General features: G+C 39.4%; 1 protein-coding gene across 12 annotated transcripts in view; it reads left to right on the top strand.

The window, feature by feature from the left end:
• Nucleotides 1-351: 351 nt before the first annotated feature.
• The window catches only part of ROBO2 (roundabout guidance receptor 2), a 1,224,910-nt gene continuing 1,203,224 nt past the window's right edge, over nucleotides 352-22,037 (top strand). For 3 of the 12 annotated variants that reach the window (XM_075593978.1, XM_075593980.1, XM_075593987.1), the window contains exon 1: nucleotides 353-1,105. In XM_075593978.1, the coding sequence (XP_075450093.1) occupies nucleotides 982-1,105 (124 nt within the window). In that variant the 5' untranslated portion in view covers nucleotides 353-981. Of the gene's footprint in view, nucleotides 1,106-22,037 lie in introns of all 12 variants that reach the window. The other 9 variants (XM_075593982.1, XM_075593983.1, XM_075593979.1 and 6 more) reach the window with 4 other exon arrangements.

Raw genomic sequence — 22,037 nt, forward strand, 5'->3', positions numbered from 1 at the left:
CAAACTAGAAATGATTGATATCGTAAGGAAATGAAACATTATGTAATCTGAAAATAAGTGTAATAATCTAACATACGAAATATGTAAAAGACGGAGCGCAGAACATTATTGCTTCGGATGACTTCTTATCTTGTCTCTTTCATGCAATATATAATAGAACAAGCTTGTAGTTTTTTCTGTATTATAAATATTTTAAAGGGTGCCATAAATTATTCCTGCATGGAAGATACTGAACATAAATTCTATTTTTACATCACAAAATAACCCAAAACACTAATACAATACAGTTAAATGACTTGAACATTTGTATGCTACAATATATGATAGCATCCACCTCCACACAATAGAGATGAAATAATACCCTCTGTGCATACTCTGTTCAGACCTTAGCATTTTGATCCAGGACTCCGTTGCTGTGTTGATCTCATGCAGGGTCCTTGGTGATTTTTTAAACCCTGCACTTTCTACCCAAGTGGCAGAGACACCAGCTTTTACTGAAGCCTTATTACTCTTAAAAGAGCTATTTAGTTGGTTGCACGGCTATTAGGATCAGACAGCAAAGCTTAAAGCTGTCAGTACAACTGCTTCTCATCTTTTTTTTCTCACAAGCCTGGCATATTTTTATTTTCTTTCTGCTGGACACAGACATTACTGTTTTTCTATTTTCAAATCAATCTCTCACTGAAAGTAAAGGAATATATCCTCAATGTAACCAAAGTGAAGAGGAGGAATGATTTTGCAGTCATAACAGTTGCAGCGGTGGCTACTGTCTGCTCTCTGTGTGTTGAGGATAGAAAGCAGGAGCAGTGAGAAATGTGGTTTTCCTCAGGGCTACATCTTTGAGATATTACTTCAACACACAAGGATGGCAAAGCAACTCTGTCCTCTGATTTCTCAATGATTAATGACTGCTTTCTAAGCAAAGAGACACTGGAATGAAAGAAGAAGATGCAAGAAATTGTGTGAAATGAACATTTGGAAATGCTATCTCCGGTGAAACAGAGGAAAATTGCTATTATTGAACTTATTTTCTATTTCATGCTATTCTTCAATGGTGCAACTCTGAGCAAGATAAGTCGAGCCAAAGGAAAACATTGGAAAGGTGGTAAGTGAGAAAAGTTTTCTAATGAATACAAAGTGACTGCTACCACTACTGGCTTTAAACTTTGCTGTATGAGTGGATACTATAATATCCTGAATTTGCATTGAATTATATTTTTACATTTCTGGTGGAGTTCTTGCAAATGGTTTATAATTCACAGATTCATTTCTCATTTGTGGTTAAGGTGATGGATGTCAGAAATATTTTCTAGGTATAAATGTATGCAATGTCTAAGTTTACTGATTGTGGATGCAATCATGCATAGGATTTGTCAGTTCCAGTAAGCTCGGCCAGATTCCCATTACATGTATGGTACAGTAGTAAATGTGCACTATAAATGTTATGACAAAACATGCTTTATGGAATTAGAATGTTGTGCTCAATCCGAATGCTTTATTTTATTGTTTGAAAGATATGACCTGCCGTGAATTTCTAGTCTAATGCCAAAATATTAATATTCTAGCACTGATCTGATTATAAAAGGTAAATTAGATTGACCTTATTAAAATAATTGCATGTAGAAAGATGAGAAAATGCTTTGTATTGTTAGTATCATAGTCAGCTTAAGTAATGTCTGAAATATAACATAGCAAAAATAAGGTGTCATTTCACTAGAACATGTAAGATGATAAAGTTTTGCCACTACAGCATGTCTTAAATTACTGTTGCAAGGGTAATAATAGCATTGAAAACAAAGAAAGCACTTGGACTGTAAGACTTACATTGTATGCAGAAATGGTCTTATAGAGCCAGGTCTTGGACAGTGTGTTTGTGTTTCTAGATATTATTGATTGGAAACACACATCGTTTTTTTGTTGCAACATCTTTCACTGCAAGTGGTTTTTAATCTCACTTTTTATGGTAGCATGTTCGGTTTCCGCCCACTACCAGTGTTGTGATCTAAGGTTAAAGAGGAACCATCAACATTAAAAAGAAGTTTAAATAATTTATAGCAACATCCCAGCAGGAGTCATTCAACCCCTCCCTTTCTACATTTCCTTTGTTGCATTAGGGCACTGCAAATCTTCCACCTACTTTCCATGGACAAGTTCCAACAGCCACTTAGCCTGTACTGCTAGGGCAAAGGTAATATAGGTGCAGTAAAACATTAGACCCGCAAATTGGTTAGTAGGTTTGAAAGTTCTTTTCTACAGCTGTGCATACAAAACACATGATGTGTAAAACAGTACTACGTTTATGATCTACAGGTACTGTAAGTCGTATCATTCAAACCGTTAGATTTATCACATACTACCGAAATCTAATATACAGTATAATATGTAGCTGTAATAAAACTCACCCCATATGGTCTCATTTTTCAATAGTCATCATTGTGTGATATTCATTTTTATATCTGGGGTCTCTGATCTTAAAAAAACATATTGTACAAATGCAACTAGGGTTTCACAAAATGTCTTTATGGTCACATAGACTTAAAGCAGCAATCCCCTTTAACTGCCAACCTGTTTTTTAAAGGTTCGGAGGTCCTACAGAACTGATTTCCGAGATACTTATGAGTGAAGTTACTATTACGTTCTGTTTTTTAAAGATGACTTAAATGGGCGGCCAATAGGAAGTTGCAACCGATGATGTTGAGGCTTCCTATTGGCCAGATATTTGGCAGCCATTGGTAATCTCGGGAACACAAAGCTGAACATAACACAGTTCAGCTCTGTTGGATCCTCCTTACCCTCGGTTCCCCTCCTGTAAAATAAAATAGGGGTAAAAAAATGAGTTGGGGGGTGGTGGGGGATTGCTTCTAGAACTTTAGTTTGTGTGTGGTTAGCACATTATGGTATAGATAAAAGATGATAAGTAATAATAGGTTTGGTGATGTAAGACCTCTCACGCATTCTACCTTTGTTTAGGATTTTAAAGGGGATATTTCCATTGGTCTGATAGAGAGGGAAAGCTTATATGTAATGGGGTGGGTTTGGGAGGAGCTTCACATACTTAGAATAAGGCCAAGGCTAAGGATGAAGGATAAGGCTAAAGATGAAATCCCACCGTATCTATATACAACAAGCCATAGGGAAACAAACAACTTTGTCATTCTAAAGTATTATTTATTGATTTTCTAGTAAGTGTGAACCAAATGTGGAAAACATTATTTTCCAAACCAACTGGTATACAGTATGTATTCACATTTCTATGTAAACTACAAGGATTGCTCTGTTGCTTAGCCTTTCAAAATCAACACTTGCAGTTTGATAAGAAAAAAGAATAGCACACCATATATAAATTAAGTTTAATGGACAAAGTAGAAATATATACTGCTTGGTACAATCTTATTTTGCATATAAAAGTCTTGTGGGCTTATTTTATATACTTCAAAGAGACCATTCAGACCATTTTTGGACATAAATTCTCTTTGAAGTCAATGGGGATTTTCATCCTAAAACAGACTGAATGGTCAATTCGGAGTATATAGAAAAAATAGAATAATCCCTTTAGAAGTATTCTACCATAAAGTAGCCATTTTGGCTTAACCCACTACGTCAAGACTCAAAATGACGACAGCTGTACAGTACTGTAGGTACCTTTTTTCACATGGGGATAGTGTTTAGAAATAAATACTCCTTTAATCTGGTGATTTATTGTAAACATTTTTTATTACACTTTTGATTATATAAGTTGCAATGGGGATTTTTGTTGTAGTGACCTGGCATTGTATAATTGTTTTAATGTGTCCTGAGTTTCATACGTTTTGGTTTACATGTTTATATCTATACTTCACTGGTTCTAGAATGAACAAAATATTTAATTGTTCCTCTCCATAATATAATATAATGTCATGAAAAATAAAACCTAACTTTTGAAAAACATAAATATTTATTATTCATCTGATTATAAAGTTAAAACAATTACTTATGTTTTTGTAAAATGCATAATAAGAATTATTTCTGTAACTACTGACAAATATACGTGGTATACTGGGTTGTGTCTACATTTTTTAAGTAAATTAACGGATGGAAAAAATAATATGCAATTTGTTTTACTTGCAATTATTTGTGGATAAATGGCAAGTTAATCAAAGTTTGTGCAGTGGCAGGTCTGTCACAATTTTGTGAAGACCATATTAAACAATAATTTTTTTATACTGTATGTACGTTTTCTGTAGTTATTCTCGATAGGTCAGTGACAGAATGCATTATTTATATTTACAGTAGTATATATTTTTGTGTACTAACACTGTGGTCCTCTTATTCCTGTCAACATCAAACTAACTTCACCACAATCACTTTTCATTTTCTGTCATTTCGGTAAACATTTGCAAAGAGGAGACTTTATTACACATACATTTTAAACGTGTAAAACATACCATAACTCAAGATTTGCCCTTTGGTTTTTGACTGGTCTTTCTGGTTCTCATACATTAATTTCCATTGCTAATCAAATAGAAATCATCAATGCAAAAAGGTCACCTCACCACCAAAGACCCTAGAGGCTCCACTCACTGCTACAGAAGGAGAAGGTGCACAAAAGAATGATTTTCACTCATCTATCCCTGAGCAGTGATTGGATAATCCTCTCTCTCTTCCTGCCTCCCTTCATTTTTAGAATGTCCAGAATAGATGGACGAGTAATAAATAACATGGTGATCCCATATGTCACTGCCCAGGCTGCCAGACCAATGAAGGGCTTTAATGTGGCCCTTAGACTCTTTGCTCCGGCTAATTTCATACTACAGTAGTTGCTTAGGCAGCTACTGTCGGTCCAGTATTTCACACGGCAACTCACTTGTACGTTAAACTAATGCAAATATATATGGTACAGACAGTATAGATACTTGCAACTTTTTGAAATATAACAATTGTTAAGTCTTTAAATGTATCTAAAGTTACATTACAATAAGCTTGTGTCAGCTCTACTAAATGTTTTCAGATCTTGTCCCTTTGGAGAACTAGTTGAAGACCAGGGTCCAGAGATAAAGAGCATAAACTGGTGAAGAGGAAGGGTTACAATCACATATGTTGGGGGAAAAAAGTCACATCTTATTTCATGCAAATGTGAGGGGCGTGGGGTGACCCCGGACCTGAAATTAATGCGATTCATCTCCGTAGACCCCCTGCTTCAGTACTGTGGTATTAAAATAAAATAAAAGACATGCGATCACCTACTAGAGGCGCGCAGGTAGAGTGACTGATTCAGTCTCACTTTTAGTGCACATCTCTTACAGACAGGTGCAGCCTGGTAGGATTCACACAGCGCGAGTTCCATTCAGACGCAGAGACCCCTGCTGTGTTAATCGCGATGGGCCATTACCGACTGCTAGGCAGTGTGCCGCGGACTGTCAAGGCATTGACACGTGAAGAAAAAGTTAGGTAGCTCTGTGGTTCACAGCACCTTCCACAGCCAAGGTATGTATATAAAAAACTTTATTGACAACTAGCAGCAAACATCAGCATGATCATTCTTACGCGTTTCGTCCAGACATGGACTTTTTCAAAGAGTGCTGTCTATGCAAAGTGTCCAACTTCATATAGGGGGTGATCTGAGCCAGCTACCAATCATCTTTCTGGTGAACCTTAAACCCCATCTGTAGGTAATTGAATGGATGATTGGCTGCAACACGTCACTCCCTATATCAGTGGACATACAGAAAATACAAAGAATACATATATGATTAAATAATCAAACATCAATTAAAAAGCACCATAACAGATGCTGTGTGAAGTATTAAAAACATACAAAGCTCAACGTTCAAATACTAGTGTCAGAATAACAATTAATATGAATTTAAATAAATTCCTGATAATTTAATTGATGGATAGTGGATACTAAGAATAATTACTTTATTAAGAAAATAAGTATCAATAATAATTAAATAAATAACACATAATAGAATAGCAACTATACAAAGTATGGATGATTAACAATATATTGTTTTGATCCCAGCCACTCCCTTACCTCCCCGGCGCTACCACCCGCTCAGTTGCAGGATCCGCCTCCTTTGGCCTCACACGTCATCACCGCGCGCTGGGACTCACTGACCCGCGCGATTGTTGCAGAGGCTTCCCAGCTCGGAGCTACTTTACAGGACTCCTAACAGACAGAGAAGAGATCATCTACCCTGGACACTGATTGGGACGTCATCCTAGGACTGCAAAGACAAAGATGCTGCAGTTTTAAACCGGATGGTGGTGATTATATATCACAGATTGCTTGTTTATATTGTACCTTTGTAAGTGCAATTCTTTCCCCCCCCTCTCCCCTCCCCCTCATTAAATTTTACAATTTTACGCTATGGGTGTGCGCTCTCTCTTCCCCCTTTTCTTATATATATATATATATATATATATATATATATATATATATATATATATATATAACATATTAGCTGATGCACATGGGCTCAAGCAGTGGTTTTCCAAGTCTTCAAGTACCCCAACAGGTCAGGTTTTAGAATATTCCTACTTCAGCACAAGTGGCTCAATCACTGACTGCATAATTTTGACTGAACCAATGAAGCAGTGATATCCGAAAAATCTGAACTGTTTAGGGTTCTTGAGGACTGAAATTTATAAACCAATGTTTATTTGTCTAATTATATTTGTCTTTTAACATCAGTTTATTGCCGAGTGTCCAATATGGGAGCTTTAAGTCATAGAATCACTATATTTTTAGTATGATGCCCAACACATCTTTACAATTCTAACAGCTCTAACTACTTCAATGGTTTGGACTCGCTTAGCGATATAAGGGATATAAGGGATATTGGTGCTTGATTACATGTTAACTGACATTGCCTTGATGTAGGATCGATCTCTGATACCCCTTATGGGGGAAAATACTCCCTCAATGTCTTTTTCTTAGGAACTTTATTTTTCAGAATACTAAGTTTCATGGACTCGTGCTTACAAAAAGTTGACCCACAAACATATGCAGAAAGTTGAAAACTACTACTACTGAAATACTGCTAACAAATATGTGCGATAAAATGGACATATACAATTATGCATACAAACATGTGTGTAACAGATTCACAAAGGATCATAAAGTAGTGCATTATATCACAATATATGATGTCAAGATGGCTAATTATTGAAGTAAATAATAATGATAAACTGTACAGGATGAAAAATATCCGTAAAACACAACAGAAATGATATGCATGTTAAGCCACACATTTTTTCATAGCATTATTCAGAAGACTTTTTAAGCACAGCCATTGTATTATGCTCTAAGCTAAGTTTAATATCATGCCTTTTCAAGTAGGGACATTAACTTATTTATTGCTCTTCTAAATATAGAATAAGTTCCAACATAAAAGTCTTATAGCCCCAACAGTTCTTTCAATTAAAGCAACCACTATGTGCCCTACTTTTCCTTTTAAACACACTTGATGATTTTCCCAATCTTGTCAGCAGCCACCTTTTGTATATTTATAAGCACACACTGTCATCTCAAAGTAACGATAGGGCTAAAACAAGTACAGTTTGCATAAAGTATTTTGGATCCAGGCTGTACTTTTTGACTAAATATAGGAAAATGCACCTGAGGGCTGGAAGTGATTAGGTAATCACTTTCATGCATTGCACACATGAATTGATGCAGCCTGCTATTTTCAAAACACTGACAAATTCTAGCTTATATGAGTGAAAAAATGTGGCCAAAATTACTGGATTTAAATTTGAAAACTAGAGATGTGTGAAACTTTCACCAAGGTCCCAAACCAGGCAAAATATGTCAATATTTAGCCACCAAAAAATGATGACATCAACAGAGTTTACAAGTATTACTGTATAGCACCGGGCATTGTGATTTAACTTAAAAACATGTTAATTTTCTAAATTCTCAACATTTGCTTGATTTACTAAATGCTGAGACAATATTTTAAATAGGGTACAGACACCATGTTTCACTCACTATTAAGTTTGAGCAATTGTCAAAGCGAAAACTTATTTTGCCACATTATTAACTCTTTGTGGCTTGGCGAAACGTTTCACATAGAAACGAAATTGGTGAGAAAAAACCCCCCACTCAAAACAAGTAGGAGTTTACACAGCAATATGTTAACCTAATAATTATAATATGCACAGTATAAAAAAAAGACAAAAAACAGTAACATAACTAAATGGAATAAAGGTAAGCATGTGACCAATGTTCCAGTCCCTCCCACAATAGTGCTATAGCTCTTTCCATGCTACAGTTAGCGGTTCATTCCATATATTCCCCTGACGCGCCGGTTCTGCTCTTTTTGGACGAAAACACCCATTGACATCAATAGGGATTTTTGGCTGAAAGCAGCACAAATGGCAACTTCGGAGCATATGGAATATATCCCTTAAGACATTGAAATGTATAAATGTTTTTTTTAATTAAATACAGTACTAAGCATTATGAGCATCATAGATATATAGAAATAATGGCAGAAAGAAGCACTTGGCCTATGTGGTCTGCCCATTTCCCTACATTATCTGTTACAAAACTTCAGGCCCTAATTGATCTGTGGCTTTCTTTTTTTATTTAGGAGAACTTTACAGTAGGTCTATGCTAAGCATTTTTCCATTCCTGTAGTGCACTTGACTACATTAGTGTATTTATGTTTCTTGTTCATGTTAAGTACTACATTGGGGACGACACTATTAGTTGAGTACCATATGGATGTTGAAGTGAGATATTCAGTTTATGGTACGTACTACACTTTATAAAATTAATATTTAAAAAAAAAATCATATTTCACACAATTACATGGTGTTTACTAGAGATGTGTGAACATTTCGCCTAAGTTTGGGAATGATGCAAAATGTTACCTTTTTGCCAAATAAATGTTCACGGTTTTCCAGTAGAATAATCAGTTTCATAGCCTTACAATGTTTTAGTTTCTTTAGAGAATGCCTTATTTCGGGATCTTGATGCTGTTTGAATATAGATTCGCTGGTAAAATGTACCAATTTTACTACAACTTTGATAAGACTTCTTCTTGGTCAAAAATGTTACATGGACCATTTCATAAATTGAACAACCTTTTGAAAAGTCGTGCAAAACTGTGGCGATGCGAATCTCAACAAGTTCACACATTTCTAGTGTTCACATTGAGGTAGACAAAAAAATCAGACTTTAGTATTTGGGTTGCTACCTTCTGATAACTTTAAATGCTATGAAGTACTAACATTTTTACCAATTACAGTATGATTTTGCATATTTTAGACATAAATAATATACATTAGATTTCTTTAAATAAGCTTATTTTCTCTGATGGTATTTATTTAAGTTTAATAAAAAAATATATTGAAGATATCAGTATTACTTTTGATTTCTCCTCTCACCATCTTAAAGTCAAAGATTAAAACTCCCCTCCTAAATAATGTTTTTCAATAGCCTGGACTGGTCCCACACCCACAGTCGTTCTTACCAACCATTGTGGCCAATCTCTGACATCTATTCCCTCACCAACTGTATTTGTAAGTTCCCCAACATACCGCTTAGATTGTAAGCTCTCCGGGACAGGGATTGGCTTTTCTATTGTCTGACTTTGCTTGTTGCGCTTATTGTATTATTATTCCCTGTACTGCATTATCTCTTTTGTAAAGCGCTGACTACACTGTGGGCACTATACACATAAAAATATATACACATAGGTATCTGTAGAGAGAGATAGAGAGAGACCTGTATGTTGGGTATTGGAAGCAAACGTTTGATCATAACTTTGAAGGTCTGCATGCCTGTTCTTTTTTTTCTCTTTTTTATAAACCTTTAGAAACATCTAGGAATTATATTAGGATTACAAAACAGACAACATTATTTTTTTGAAAAATGTTCACCTACTGTAAGTACTGTACTGTAATGACAAGACAGCTGTAATGTATAACAATATGAAATGTTGCCTTGTTTCTTTGTTCCTGTTGCTCAAAACAATAAAGGGGGTCAGATGTGCTTAGACAGTATGTCATGAGAAAATGTTTTATACTTTACAATTATTCCCTTGGAAATTATATGCCATGTTGTGATAAATAGACTGTAATATTTATCATTGCGATCTAGAGAAACCCAACATTGCAGCCTTTAGCTCTAAGATGTGTCTGACCACTGCTAATTTATAGGTATAAAATGTATAACCCGGCACATCTTTGTAGTTCGGTGATACTGAAACCTACATAGTATTTTGTATCCATCGCTATTGCATGTCATTGTTAAATTGTGCCTATAACCATAATCATCCTCATCTTTTATTTTTTGAGTAAAAACACGCCTCCACTTAAGGGGGCATCGCAATGCTTTACAGTTAAACAAATTAAAATTATATACAATTGTTTCGTTAGAGAGGAAAAGCCAGAATGAAGAGGTAAGTCTTACACCGAGCCCGAAACAGTGGTAAAGTAGATGTATATCTGAGCTTTGGCAGCAGCGAGTTTCCAACCTCGAAGCTGCACACAAGAAGGCCCGACCACCCAGTGTACGGTGCAGTAGCTTGGCACGGAGAGGCGGACCCCCCTGTGGACCTGAGATCATAGCCAGTATCTCTCCGCAGCTTCAAACGAGAATGCAGATAGGCAGGCTCTTGACCTTGCAAGGTTTTAAAAGCAATTATGGCCATATTTAACCGAACCTGGAAAATCACTGGAAGCCAGAGTAGAATGTGTAATGTGAGTGATATGCTCAAAGCAACACACACATCTCAGCATCTGAGCTGCAGCATTCTGCACAAGCTGGAGCCTCTGTATTAGAAACACCGGTAGACTTGCATATAAGGCATTCCCATAGTCCAACAGCGTAGACACAAATGCATGGATCAGTGACTAAAAGTCAGAGATGACAGGTGTGGACGCAAGCTCTGAAGTAGACTCAGATAAAAAAAAAACAGACTTAACAACTGATGCCACTTGGGTTTAAATGTTGAGACTGTAGTCAAAGATGTTGCAGAGGTTACAAACCTAGGACACGGGCAGTGACTATACACCATTAATTTGGGAAAGCATGCAAACCCCCTGTCCCACACTCAGGTGTCTTGCTGAACCCATAATCATTAGTTCAGTCTTGTTAGGATTGAGCTTCAGCCAATTCATCTTCATCCATGCCGTCACCTCGTCGAGACACAATGTGTAGCAACAGTCGTACCTGGGCAGCCCTGGAAAGAAACATAGATCTAGGTGTCATCATGATACTAGTTGCACTTTAGACCATGTTTCTGGATTATATTGCCCAGCGGTCTTACATACATGTATAGCCATGCATAATAATGGTATATTGCTTTCCTCTCTGTTGGCAGTAAGTCCTGGTAAGAACAGGTATGCCAGCAGTAGTTATGGAGGTTTTCCCTCATCCAATGGTGATGTGCCCTATGTATGGAGGGGAGTGGCTGTATGCTCTGAGTCCCTGGATAGTGACCTCAGGGATGCGCCTGCCTCCTGAAGTATATAAGGCACAACACAGTTAGTTACAGATTGTTCTAGCAGTGTTCCAGCAGCTGGGGAAAGCTGTTAAGAAGTTGTATGTCCTGCATAAGGGATTGTAGGAACACTTTGTGACCCTAGTGACGTAACTAGCGGTCCAGGTTGACCAATCAGCCTGTCTAAGCACTCTGTGTCCAGGGACCTGGCGCAGAGAGGATCTCCCTAGGAGAAGGGGGAATCCCACTTCAATTCAGGAGGGCATACCTGGCGAAGGGACAGCACGGAGCGATGTGCGGCTAGAGCCGGCAGCTGCATGGGGCAGTCTGCTACATCACCGTCTACAATAAAGATGACCTTGTTAAAGATACCCCCACTGTGTGAGTGTGAAATTATTCAACAGTGGATGGCACCACCAAGAATGAGTTCCTCACCAGGACCATCTCCCTGCGGAATCATAGACCCTGATGAGGTGGAGGCGCTGCACATGATGTAAGTTGAACTCGCACCCACTACCTCAGCTACCTGTTCTGTTGAAAATCCCCTACTAACATCCATCGGGAGACTCAGGAGTTCTGTTGCCTACAGGTGCACCACCACACACACACGTAATGGGAGTTGGTTATTAAAGTACCCGGGCCAATGTGAGATTGGGGGGGGGAAACCCGTTACACATGTTTAACAGGAGAAATGATAGCAGCAATCATGGGGGATTCCAAAGGGAACAGGTTCCCACCAGTGATACATGGGACTTGCTGGGTCCCAATATGCTTTGTCGATATGTATATACAGTTGGTATATAAGTCTGTAGAGGTGAAATCCTTTTGTGCTGCTACTTTAGGCCATTCCCACGTAAGCATTTAAAATAACTAACTAGAAAATAGAAGCTCAGACAGAAAAGATCTCATAGCATAGTATATTCTGTACCTTTATGTGAAACAAAGTTACAAAGATGTGCTTACAATGTTTCAATTTTAAGGGTTTACCAAGTATAAATTGCTAACCTCCGAGGTGGGTCTTGGCTGAGTTAAGGTGCTATGCAGTTCAGCTGTGGGTTGCTTTCGAGATAGCCGCCTTAGCCTTTTCCCACAGTTGTGTATCTCCAATGTAGCTCTCTCTGCACGTCTGTTTCTTTTTCTTTTCATCATCAAGGTTTACCTAGTTAATCCAACGCATTTCATGCCATTCAGTACAGTTCGTCAGTGATGTGAATTACCTTCTAACTATTTATTCCACTTTATATAGTGTAGGTGCTATTCTCTGATGTAATAAACTTAATTGTATGGCCGATTAGTAATGTATTGCCTCTTATTTCCTTAATTGTTCCCTTTTCTTTTGTTACTGTACAGTACTGTATGTTACTAGATGCGTATTCGTCATTTCATTACTTATAAGACATAACCTTTATTATTGTATATTTGAAACTTTATAAAATCAACTTATTTGAGAATACATCAAACAAATAAAGAAATCAAGCAAAAAATCTGCTTATAACAAAATGATTCTGTCAAAAACACACAAACAAATGATCATAAGAGATCAGTCACACTGAGATTAGCGTGACCATCATAATAGTATAAATTTGGCTATTTAAGCCTTTATGATGGCCACGCTAATCTCAGTGTGACCTATCTTGAGTGCAATTACTAGGGTTTTGTGATCTCTTATGATCATTTGTTTGTGTGTTTTTGCTATAATTTATCTCCCCTTGCACCAGATAGTGTTTTGTGTTGTTTATGGTGAGCGACGTGTCATTGTGGTTGTTTTCCAAATGGATATCAATTAAAGATATATGCAAATGTCCACATTTTCTTTTTACGTACCTGGTTGCAGGTCCCATTAGTGTATACATTTATTTTGTGCATAGACCTAGTTTGTATACATAATATTTATATGTCTGATGAATAAACAGAAAAAAGGCAGTTCAAGTTGGACTTGGAAAGTGACAATATATGTTTATGACTTTATGACTTCTAATCATTATTGCCCTGGTCAGACATTTTTTTTTAGCAGGGCTTTAAGAGAGTAATGTGGTATAAATGAAAAAAATCAGTTAAAAATGAATTATTAACCCTAATTATAATTATACCCCTAGAGAGAGAGGTACCAGGGCAAGTGAGCAGCTCGAGATATAATTTACTGTAATGTTGATGTAATTATCTGTCTTTATGTACAGGTATTGTAAGGTGTTACAAGCACAAATAGTCTTATGTTACTGTTTAAAGTTTTGTGTTGGTAAGGTTAATAAACGTTATTGGATATTGTCTCTCTTGTATCTACATTTACATCTAAAAGAAAGAGAGAGAGAGTTCAATGTCTCCGTTTTCTCTTTATTTACCACAACACTTCATATCCAAATTTTGGTGAAATTATTTCAAAGAATTATATATGCACAAATTTCAGTGACACAGTATATGCAGAAGAATGCTTTCCAAATGCAAAAATATGCAGCTATTTCAACAAATTGATCCTTACCCTGAACTGACCAGGTTAGGCATGTTCATGGTACAGTATGTAAGGATAAAGGGATATAACTATAATGGACTCTGCCTCTCTGTGAAATGCACATGCATCCATTGCATACCTGGGGGAACAAGATCTCAGGCTGGATCTACCCAGTGAAATGCAATATTGCAGTGTATTGAGTAGTATGTACATACGTAATTTTGCCAGATTTCTTCATTTGTGTTTAATACTTTCCCACTGCAGGGATTTGCGCAGGCGTAAATTGTGAGAATGCCATTTTCGCACGGTGTGGAATGAGAAAACTATTTAATGAATATATTTCTGGTAGCACAATTTGCATAGTTTAATTAATATTCTCCTTCGAGTGCACATTTGCATGTTATTACACAGAATAATAGTCTTCAGATGAATCACTTTGTGATATGTTATAATGGGGTGAAGCAGGTTTTGGGGACTTCTGGAACACATGTAAATACACTCATGACAGCTTTTTTGTTTTATTATATGTAAAATGTAGAAATGTTGAATTAGCATTATTTCTGAAGTATTATCCACATTAGTAAATCAGCAGGAGGAAACAAACTCACATAATTAGATACACTAATAGGAAAATATGTTGGAATTGTTTGTTAAATGTTGCAAGCAATTTCATCAAAATTCTCATTTACAAAATCCATTTACCTTTGAAATCACTAAGATTAAGGAGCAGCTGGTTTACTTCCCATCTCTTGTACTCTTCAAAGTAAATCACATTGCATGCCAAAAACCATTTATATAAGGTTATAAACGTGGAAGCTTCATCTACGTTACCCTTATATTGCATTATACACAATAGTATATAATAAGTGCATAAAACACATTTGGGAGTTAATATACTGTAGGAGCAAAATGTATGCAAACAGCAATATTTGCCTCATTAAATTTGGGTATTTTGCTCCAGGTTTGCATCACTGGCATTATCTTATCATTTGGACAGTTTAACAGCCTCATTTAATATTTTCTGAAACACCCGTTCGGGACGTTTTTCGGATGAAAATCCTCATCGAAGTCATAGGGGATTTTCCTCCCGAATGGATGCTTTGGACAATATAGAATTAACCCCCTACGTAGAAGGAATTAGGTAGGAATGACATGACACACATACCAAAAAACATGGCAAGATGACTATAGGATGTTGTGGGCAAGTGTACACCAGACTTAAAGGACAGCCACAATATACTGTATGGTTTCTTTTTCATTTACTCTTTTATAACCAGTCAGGGTTGTGTCAGTTTGATAGCCGTGATTCATATGCAGTTCGAATTCTCTGAGGCACAGACCCCACTCTTACCCCTCTCACAAATAGAATGAGCCATTTCAGGGAGGTTATTTAAACTGTTTCTGATTACTCTTACTTGTCAACCCCCTGACATGCTGTAAGTGTGTGGAACAGCCATCAGCATGACCCTTCCATGCTTAATTGTGAATTGGAAGAGCTCTAGGGATAGAAACCTGCAAGTGATCTGCATTTTTCATTTTAACTTCTATGCATCCTATTCCTTATTGCATTGTGTACGAATAGAGAGGGGTTTATATCCAACAGGTAATTCCTCATTCCTCCAAAGTATATTTATCAACTTTAAGAAAAATGTGTTTTGATTCCCCATTTTTTTTAAATCCAACTACCTCCAGAAAATGACCTGACCAGTTTTTAATGGCTTCCAATTAGTTTATTTGGTGTGCTACCGACCCCTTTACATTTTTTGGGTTGTACAGAGGCTTACAAGTGCATCAAATTCAGGAAACTTGATAATCAGGTTTCCTACATCTGGGGCAGATTGTTAGCCAATTAGATTCATGTTACTTCAGACCTGTCAGACATTTTACAGCAGAAAAAAAGTGAATACTGTCGATGACACCTACAGATGCAGAATTTGAGAGATTATAACAGGCACGTCATGTAACTCCAACCCATCTACTCCAATTGATACTTTTCTAATTAAGCTGTTGTAGTCCACATGACGAAAATTGGAGCAACTACGTAGGTGCTTCACTATATTTTGTATTCTTCACTAATGTACAGTATCTGCTAAGTGATTAACTCGCCCATTGGCAAAGTGTGGAATAATCCAACTATTGCCAGAAAATGCCCTGACCAGTTTTTTCCTTAGTGGTTGCTTTCAGTTGTATATAGCTTCCAATGTGTTTATTTGGGATTTCACTGACTTCCTATCAACATAACCTAGGTATGTGGCCTCTGTCAACCCTATCAAACTCTTAGAAAAATGGATACAATAACTTCTGCTCTTCTGATTGGTTTCGTCTTGCGGTTAGTCTAATTCTACGAAACTAATGTCTGTGTTTTCAAGATTTGAATATCTTTATGTTGGCGTATTTCTATTAAAAACATATACTAATAGGGAACATCTTGTGGATCATTCTGAGACCCCACACACTCTGTGAACAGTGGATGATCCCCAATAATTTTATTCAGCATATTGTTTTTATCAAGGCCTATATTTTATGAAGTTGGCATATATCCTTCACATGATAAAAAAGAGATTTATATTCATTGATTCATTTTTTTCTTCAATATACTGACCTTGGCAAATCACAGCACCAATTACTTGACTTTTTGTTTCGTGGTTGTGTTATATAGAGACAAAGAGCCTTGGTTATATAGTGTATTAGCTTCTGGGTAACCGGTGCCTTAATCAAGGATAACCAAAATGTATTTATAACCCCTGCAATATTTCTCTAGTTGATAACCTAATTTCACAAGTAAACATCATTATATGGTAAAGGCACAAACAAGGCTGCTAAATTGTATTTTATGCTGCCTGCTGACATTAAGGGCAGGAGACAAAGATCCTTTGTTTCTTCATATACCCTGGCCAGTACAACACCTTAACCTTTACACTTCTCAAAGTAGTGGTACCTACATGGCCCGTAGGATATTTATAAACATTGTCATCCTTCCCCTTCACTGCTGCTGCTGGGTGGGCACTGATTCTGTCTTAACCAGCTGCATCTGCTTCTCGAGACTCTCAGAGAGTCCCCAGGAGAAATTATAGCTCAGATCACTTTAGGTGTTTTATCCACTCCTAAATATGTCACAGGCAAATATCTCTAGGTCAAATATAATACATAGTATTCAGGAGGGACACCATTAACTGCTACATTTTTTGCCCCACTTCAGAGATTACTTTATACAGCAGGGGATTCTTGAGAATAAAACGGGGCCAGGAATCTTTTGACATTGCCTGTATAAGGCCACATTAAATTCTACAATGACAGTGAGCATTGTGCAAGCGATCACTAGTCTGACCTTAACTTGCAAGTTCAATGGACACCCCGATGAAGCTCAAAAAATGTGAGTAAAAACTCATAGGATGAAGCATCGCTGAATGACGTGAGGAATGATTGCCCCCTCATATGAATAGATGCTGGAACCCGACCCTACCTCCCCCAGTTGTGACGCCATCCACCCAGAAGTTCAGTTGCATGCTCAAGCAGGGGAATCAGAGTGTCGGCATTTGAAGGAGAGTAGCCTCAGAGTGTATTTTTTCTTACCCATTGTGGTCTAGTACTGTAGCTTGTGGAATATGTGAGTGTAATTCCACTGTTGTGCTATTTTATCTATAAAAAACGTTATTGTATATGTCCGATTTTTTCTTTTGATATATGTGTGGCACTGCTATCCCCCCCCCCTTCCCCTCTGGGAGATCTTGCCTAGCTACAGATCCGTGTGGTGCTTATTACCTGTCAGGGTACAGGGGAGATGAGCTTCCGCGATGTTGTGGGGAACAGGACAGGCTTTTGGTGATCCTCAAGTTCTCTCCATTGGTGACAGTTTCTCCAGTCACTGGAGGCTCTGAAGGCAGTCCCCGCATGACAGTCTTTTCTCCCATACCTCTTCCTAATAGACCGCTACTCAGGCAGAAGTATACAAAAAGGATCTTTATTGGTGCAGCGTTTGCATCATAGTGGAGAATGGGTTCCAGAGCCCTGGTTAACCAGCTGGTAATATTGCGGCCTTGTGCTCTGCACAGATCTTAGGGTCACTCATCCCCAGGAGGGGCTGAGCTCCTCTCTCTTCCCCTGGTGGAAAGAACCAACTAACGCTATAATTTGGTATGTATCCTCCCTAATGCAGAAATGACAGGGCACAGGGTCTGCACCATGATTGGCTCTAACACAATCCAGTGTTAACTCCTTTCCTGCCACTCCAGGAGGCTGCATTTGGAGGGGTAAACCCCACAGGGTAGGCTTACGTGACAGGAGGGCAGAAAGATAGTCTGGATCAGCCATAGATATATATGCATCTGGAGACATATCTGATCAGCCTGCCTCAAGAACTTTTTAGACTACTGGTTGCTATATTAAAAACAGTTATCAAAATACTTTTGTTGTGAATTAAACATATACAGAGTAGGGAGAGGAATTATGTGCTGCTCCTCCCGGCTGGGAATGAGACAGTCCCTCATGTACACCTCTGTTCCTGATTCGGCTGCATCCTAGGGCACACCTGTGTGCAACAGCAGCCTGTAGGATTCGGTTTCCTGGTTCCGCCCTGGCTCTCCATTAGAGGATCTCCCTTTATATACACTCTTGCTCCAGACACACATTGCTGAGCATAGTCTTGTGTGATGCCGTGCCTTGCTGCTTTCTGTTACTGTATCTCCTGCCTTGCCTTGTCTGTTGATCCTACCGCTGCCTGACCCTGCTACGTCCTTGGACTCCGCACCTCTCTACTCCTGATCTGGAAATCATTCGACGATCCGCTACTCTCCAATCCTGAACCTGGCTACGTACCCCGATGATGCGCTACTCTCCAATCCTGATCCGGCAAGTACCCTCTACTACTCTGACATCTATACTCCTGACCTGGCTTGCAAGACTAATCTGCATTCTAGGCACACCCGCGTGGCTGTGGGTTGGCGTTACTCAATACCCTACCTCAGCACCGTGGTCGCGCTTCGTTTGTGGTGAGCTATGCGTTACAATTGGGCACGGGTGTAAAAGAAGTATTTTCTGGTCGGGACTGTCTCTGGGAACCCTGGAGCCTACCGGAGCTGGAGGCACTGACACCCTGAGAAGCAAGTAGACTTCACCAGAAACCTGTCCTGTTCCCCACACCATCGCGGACCACTCAGCTCTCCTGGACCTCACAGGTATGCACGCACCACAGACAGCTGTAGCCAGTAGTACATCTTCCAGAGAGTGGGGAAAAAGGGCTACAATTGGAGGCACTGCTGAGATCAGGACAGGCTTTCAGAGACTTGGCACTAGATAGCAGAAGAGGTTGGGGCTAGGCTCCTGATGCTACCCCAGGGACCCTGGGCACCCATCCGTGTCAAGGAAAGGGGAAATCTCTTCCCGAGGTGTCACCAAGGAGGGTCCTGCCTAAACCCTTACCAGAGAGACATGGATCCCCTACATCATAGTCAAGACAGGGAGAGGACAACCCTTTCAGTGAACCGTGAGGACCCTTGTGTACCTATGCACAATGAACTGTGCAAGTTGGGGTGCACCCTGAAGGTATTGTAACAGGGAGTGTGTTAACCTTCATCATCATCCTGAACGTGGGCCAGGGCCCTTACAGAATACCGTGAGGACCCTTGGGTACCAACGCACGAATTGTGCTTTTGGGGGCGCACACTGTGGGAAATCATCCAGGGAGCGTGAACAAACCCATATCTTTTCTAAAAAGAGACAGGCCCCTTACACTGTACAGTGAGGGACCTTGTGCATCTTTACTATGGACTGTGCTGCAGTTTAAAGTGTGACGAATGGGCCCCTGAGCCACCAGGGACCCTATGTACTTAATTTCTCAAGTGCGGTGCTGTGTGCTTCTAAAATGGCTTCCACCACATGTCTGCATGTTCTACAGTATCCAAAATGGCGCTCCCGCCAGAAAAACGGGACCGCATGGGATGCAAAGCCAAGTTGCGCGTTTTTCTGTAAATCCGTTGCAAGCTTTCGGTGCAAAATCCAGGCACCACACCTCAAAGTGACTCTACTCAGCACCGCCCTGCCCCAAATTACAACCAGGAGAGGAGCAAAACATGACCAGCCAATCAGAGCCTACCCTTGATCTGGGAGTCCACAACAGGTTGCACCCACCTCAGTTCCACGGATCTGAGCAACAGTGAGGAACAACTATACAAACCTTCTCTGTATACTACCACAATGGCTACTAGCAAAGGTATTAATGATTTGGAGATCACTAACTATAATCTCCCTGGAGTTATCTAGTTGTCCGGGTGAACGGCCAGATTTATCAGCCTAAGTGCTCGGTGTCAGCACTGTGGAGCCTACTACATGAGGCCTGCCAGCCCTGAGCCACCTGCTCTTTTTGTACCCATTGCCATGGCCTCCACACAGCCGATGCAGCCCCTACGGTATGTCCTACTGCGTCCAGAAAGCGTATCGTACAGCAGATGCAAATGCCAATTATTGACTATGGAGACATAGTATATGGCTCGGCACCTAAAACCCACCTTAGCAAACTTGACACCCTCTACAATTCAATTTGTCGTTTTGTTCTCCAATGCAACTACAACACACATCACTGCGAAATGCTCAAAAAAACTAGATTGGTCATCACTAGAGTCTAGGCGCAAAGTTCACCTTTCCTGTCTTGCCTTTAAATTCTTTATGGGCAAGCTGCCCAGCTATCTGAACAAGCTCCTCACCCCTACCACATGCAGCACTTATCATCTGAGATCAGACTCCAAAAGACTGTTCATGCTCCCAAGGCTCAACAAAGTATCCGACCGTTCCTCCTTCTCTTACCGTGCACCCCAAAACTGGAACAACCTACCAGAGACTCTCACATTTTTATCTGGTCTGTAACTGTTTCATACGCCCATAATATATATTTTCTCTAACTGTGCATGCAATGTCTTGTATATAATGTATACCCTGTTCATTTATGTAACTGTATTTGTAACCATGTATTATTTGTCTTAACTCTGTGCCCAGGACATACTTGAAAACGAGAGGTAACTCTCAATGTATTACTTCCTGGTAAAATATTTTATAAATAAATAAATACTGCGGTCCCTATCGCTTGGCCTGCCACTTCATCTACTCCGGTCTAGCCTGACCTCTATGCCCAGAAGCTCCAGTGGTCCGGTGCCAATGGTGCTTGCCTCCTCTGATAACAGGCCTTCCAGCGCTATGGCACGGCCTTCTTATGCTTATGCTGTCCCACCGAAGTGCCCATGGGCCAGTGCCTGATTCCCAACCTGCTGTGATGCTGCTAACGGTTCCTGGACTGGGACCTGCGCTTACTGTGGATATGGAGGGTGAGTGGACTGCCCCAAGGGTGTCGTGTGCGGTTTCCCAGGTGGCCCAGGAGCAGGCAAGCTCCATACAACTGGTCGCCCGGGCGAGTGAGTCGCCGCGACATCGCGTTCTGGCAGAGGTGTCCCCACCCAATCCTGAAGATGAGCCCAGCTGCGCGATACCTGCGAAGGAAAGACCATCTCCTACCTGTGACCTGCGACAGAGTTCCAGCTCTGAGTCATCCGCCCAGAAGGCCGTGGTGCTGCTGGAACTCCGGAGGAGTCCCACGCCTAAGGAAGATGCCGGCGCTGTCCAGGATCTGCCTGCGGAGGAATTGAAGGACTTCTCCTACCTTCTGACTGGTTAGGTTCCTACTCAGCATCCCCTTCCCCCTCCATGCTGTTCCTTGTCACCATTTTATTACCCTCCCAATGTCTTCAAACACAACTTTCTCACCCTACCTTATCTACAGTACATCTCTGATGTTTTTTTCCTGCTCTCCCAACCCCATGTTTTAGCCATAGATTCCTTTGTTAATCAGTACTTTGACCTGAGGAAGAGAGGAGACCTCTCGAAAGCTTGTTCTATGACATAAATTGTTAGTCCAAATAAAAATGTATCTCCTAATACTGAAGTACTCATTTATTCTGCAATATATACTATATATATATATATATATATATATATATATATATATATATATATATATATATATATATATATATATATAAAGCAGAAAATAGCAGTGTTAGTCCAGTTGCGATAGTGCAGAATAAATGAGTTTTTCAGTATTATGAGATACCTTTTTTATTGGACTAACAATTTATGTCATAGGACAAGCTTTCGAGAGTACTCCTCTCTTC

Source organism: Ascaphus truei, chromosome 3 (assembly GCF_040206685.1).
Source record: "Ascaphus truei isolate aAscTru1 chromosome 3, aAscTru1.hap1, whole genome shotgun sequence".
Taxonomy (NCBI): domain Eukaryota; kingdom Metazoa; phylum Chordata; class Amphibia; order Anura; family Ascaphidae; genus Ascaphus; species Ascaphus truei.